Source organism: Elephantulus edwardii, unplaced genomic scaffold (genome assembly GCF_000299155.1).
Source record: "Elephantulus edwardii isolate Elephantulus edwardi_28Jun2011 unplaced genomic scaffold, EleEdw1.0 scaffold00063, whole genome shotgun sequence".
NCBI classification, from domain to species: domain Eukaryota; kingdom Metazoa; phylum Chordata; class Mammalia; order Macroscelidea; family Macroscelididae; genus Elephantulus; species Elephantulus edwardii.
The window spans coordinates 15,649,640-15,653,589 of NW_006399813.1; the positions used below are offsets into that span (position 1 = coordinate 15,649,640).

At 38.3% G+C, this 3,950-nt stretch overlaps 1 protein-coding gene across 4 annotated transcripts in view; it reads right to left on the minus strand.

Moving 5' to 3' along the window:
- The window catches only part of INTS7 (integrator complex subunit 7), a 126,733-nt gene that overhangs the window by 31,040 nt on the left and 91,743 nt on the right, over positions 1-3,950 (minus strand). For all 4 annotated transcript variants that reach the window (XM_006887966.1, XM_006887964.1, XM_006887963.1 and 1 more), the window contains one exon: positions 3,391-3,459. In XM_006887966.1, coding sequence (XP_006888028.1) covers positions 3,391-3,459 — 69 coding nt within the window. The remainder of the gene's footprint in view (positions 1-3,390; positions 3,460-3,950) is intronic.

Consider the following 3,950-nt stretch of genomic DNA (forward strand, 5'->3'; position numbering starts at 1 on the left):
GAGGCAGTGCGGTTGGCGCAGGATAGAGCAGGGTTTAGGGCTGTTGTGCATAGGGTCGCTATGAGTTGCAAACGACTCGATGGCACATAACAACAACAACATGCTACCTTTAGTGAACATACTGGCTCAGGCAATACATTATAAGGTAGAGATAAAAGATGAACAAGAAATAAAGTCCCTGCTCTTAAAAAGCCTTCTAGAGAGAGAAAAAAGCCTTCTAAAGAGAGAGAAAAGACACCTCCAAAATTATTCCAGCATGCCTCACTCTTCGGAGGTTCATTTAAGTAATAAGTCCTTCTTTATTTTAAGGCATAGAAACAAGTAACACCAAGAACAGAAGTTATAGAAAGAATCTCCCTCTTTGATAATGTACAGTTGTACATTTTAAGAACAAGAGATGTAAAGCATCGCCATTCCAGATAAGATAAGAGCTTTCTTAACTAATTTTTCATTAAGAAGAAGGGCCGAAAGAGCTCCTGTGGAGTGGTACATTACATGGCAGGTTGCTAATAAAAAGGTTGGTGGTTCAAATCTACTGTATGTCCTGTAAGAGAAACATGGGTACTTTACTCCAGTAAAGTTCAAAGCCCCAGAAACTTGATGGAGGGTAACTCCATGAGTCAAAATTAACTGATGATAGTGACTTATGAAGGATGAGCTAGGGAAATGGGTCTGGGATATGAATATAGAGGTTGAGATAAATGGAAAAAGGTGGTTGGAGAGTAGAGTATAAAAGAGAGAATGAGAAAAGTGTGAGGACAGAGTCAAGAGTATAGTCAAGTTGCCAGATAATTTCCTTTATCACATCTTAGTTGACAACACAAGTAAAACTCTGGTAAAAACTCAATCAGGAAAAATATTAATATCTTCTGTGTCAATCAACCATATAAAGCATTCCATGCTGAATAGGGAAAGGAAGCACAGCATAATCAGAGATGGTGTAAGACTATTAGTACAAACTACTAGAAAGACTGTGACAGACATGCTGCTGCTGCTGCTGCTGTTACGTGCCATCAACCTGACTGTGACTCCTAGAGAACCCTATGCGCAACAGCTCTGAACCCTGCTCTATCCTGAGCCAGTCTCACTGTCTCTGACACACCTACCCTCATTACCTCAGTTAGGGTGTCAATCCATGTCATCTGGGATCCTCCTCTGCTGCACTGTCCCTCCACCCTTTAAGCATGATATCTTTCTCCAAATACTAGTGGATTTTGAAATCTGAAAGAGAGAAAGCTTCATTTTTTTTAAGAAAACCAAGAAATAAATGCTGCATGCCTGAGGGGAAATGAATACAGGTAGGAGTAGAATAAATAGATAAAAATAAGTGGAAGTATCATACACAAAAATGAACTCAAGGTAGATCAGAGACCTGGGAGTAAAGCCCCAAACTATAAAGCGCATCTGGGATCAAGCTTAGATAGCCTAGACTATGGTATAAAGATACTGCCAAATACAGCCAGAAATGTACAATCTGGAGAGAGTAAAATTGATGAATGGGACTGTCTGAAGATTAAATCTCTTTGTGGATCAAAAATATCTTTTTCGCACAGAGTGAAAAGAAAACCTACTGACTGGAAAAAAGACATTTCACAATACCCTTTCAGACAAGGGTCTCATATCAAAAGTTTACAGGGTCTACAAGGCCTCCACATGAAAGACTGATAACACAACTACAAAATAGGCAAAAGACATGCAAAGAATTTTCACAGAGGAGATATTTGGATGGCCAATAGACATATGAAGAAATGCTCAAAACCACTAGCAGCAAGAGAGATGCAAATCAAAACAACAACAAGATACCATCTTATCCCAGTAGCAGTTACAAAGTTTAATAGGACAGCAGGTAATAAACCTTGGAGAGGATGTGGCAAGACAGAACCCTTATACATTGTTGGTGGGATTGTAAAATGGTACAACCACTCTAGAAGGCAGTTTGGTGCTTCCCCAAAAAGCTGCACACAGAAATTCTGTATGACCCAGCTATCCCACTGCTTAGAATATACTCCAAGAAAATGAGAACTGAGGCACAAGAGACTTGTACACCAATGTTCACGGCAATGTTATTCACTGTCACAAGAACATGGAAACAGCTCAAATGTCCAACTACAATCGAATGGATTGAGAAATTATGGTACATTCACATGATAAAATACTACGTAACATGCGGGAGCAATGATTTTATAAATTACTATTTAACCTTGGACGGACTGGAGAGCATTATGGCAACAAATACTGTATAAGACCATTATTGTAAAACAAGTATAAGCACAATGATCCAAGAGAGGGGAGGGGGGAGCAGAGGTGTGAGGATGGGTGGGGGAGGGGGGTTTAACCATCGGGTTGCACAATTTGATGGGTGGGTGGGTGAAGGAAATGGGAAAGATCTAGTGTGAAAAATAATGTATATGATCTTTTTAAATAAACAAGTATAAAATAAAGGAAAAAAATAAGTAAGCACGTACATTATTAACATACTAAAATATAAAATATGTCAAAAAAAGTAAGTGACCTAGTCAGTGACCAGTATATTAAGTAGAAAGGACCTTAGTACTATCTTGAAAAGAGATGGCAATTTAATATTGAAGTGGACAGAAAGTCAAACTGCTTCGTTTACCATGATCTCTCTTTTTTTTTTTAAATTTCTTTTATTTCATTATTTTTTGTGTGTACCGTCATATCAGATCTGACTGGTACAGGAGGAGACTGTTCCTCCTTCTCCAGCAGAGCATCTGGTGGATTCGAACCATGCATCTCTGAGATTGCAGTTGCAGCTTCCTGCCACCAGAGCTCGCCTACCATGATCTCTTTGAGAAAGCTGATCTTGGTATCACAGTCCTAATTAAACTGAAATTATACATAGCTGAAAATATTTAGTTCAAAACAGATAACATAATGGAGGGAAAAGAGTTATTCATTAATAAAAAATATTTAGCCTAATTAATTAAGGAGGAAAGAATAATAAATAAACCAAGAACAAGGACTGTGTTTCAAGAATAAAGACATCAAGTTAAATCTTAAATTCATTGTTATCTTGTTTTCACACCAAAGTTCAGTTTAATACAGGAGAAAATGTTCAAATAATAATCTCACTTATTTCTCCAAGTTCATGTTTTGAAGAGGCAGGAGGTAAACAGACAATGGCGAAAGAAAACTTTAAGTTTTGCACTATGTGATCACAGCTAAAACGTGGTAAATGAGGGAGTTCTTTGTTTCACCTTTGTCATACCCCTTTGTGCTGATTAAGTTACCTGCTGTCGGTTCTCTGGAATCCAACGGAACAAAACATGGGCACCATTCGCACAGTCACTTGTATCTAAGTCCACTGCGATTAGAAAGCATATTTCAGAGTGTTTTGTACTACGTTAGATAGCTTATTAGTAGAATTACCTTGCTGATTCTGGATCCAAAATCAGGGCTTCTATTGTGTGAGATATCAGTAAACAGCTCTGCTGCTGTCTGGATTAAAGTTAAGGTTATATATGAAAATATAGAAATCTACTAGAGACTGTGTTTTATCTGATTATTAAGTTAGTCAAGATTAGATGGCATTTTTAACTGGGGTAAGTGTAACTGTAATGTTACTGATACCAATGGTCAGAGGTTCTAGTTTCCTTTTAGGATGCCTGTCCATGGTTCTGTTCCTGGATGGGTACTTCAGATGCTGCCTTACGCAGAAAAGAAGAAACCGAGCAATAGGTTCTAGGCTCTTCGGCTTTAGTCAACAACTTCATTTCTATATTTTAGATACGGAAGACTGTTCTTAAGCTTCAAACAAACAAGCAAAACAGGTTTCACTCATAAAAACACGGGCTGTCAACCTTCATGTCATGAAGGCCATGCAGAGTCTCAAGTCACGAGGTTATGTGAAGGAACAGTTCGCCTGGAGACATTTCTACTGGTACCTTACCAACGAGGGTATCCAGTATCTACGTGATTACCTTCATCTG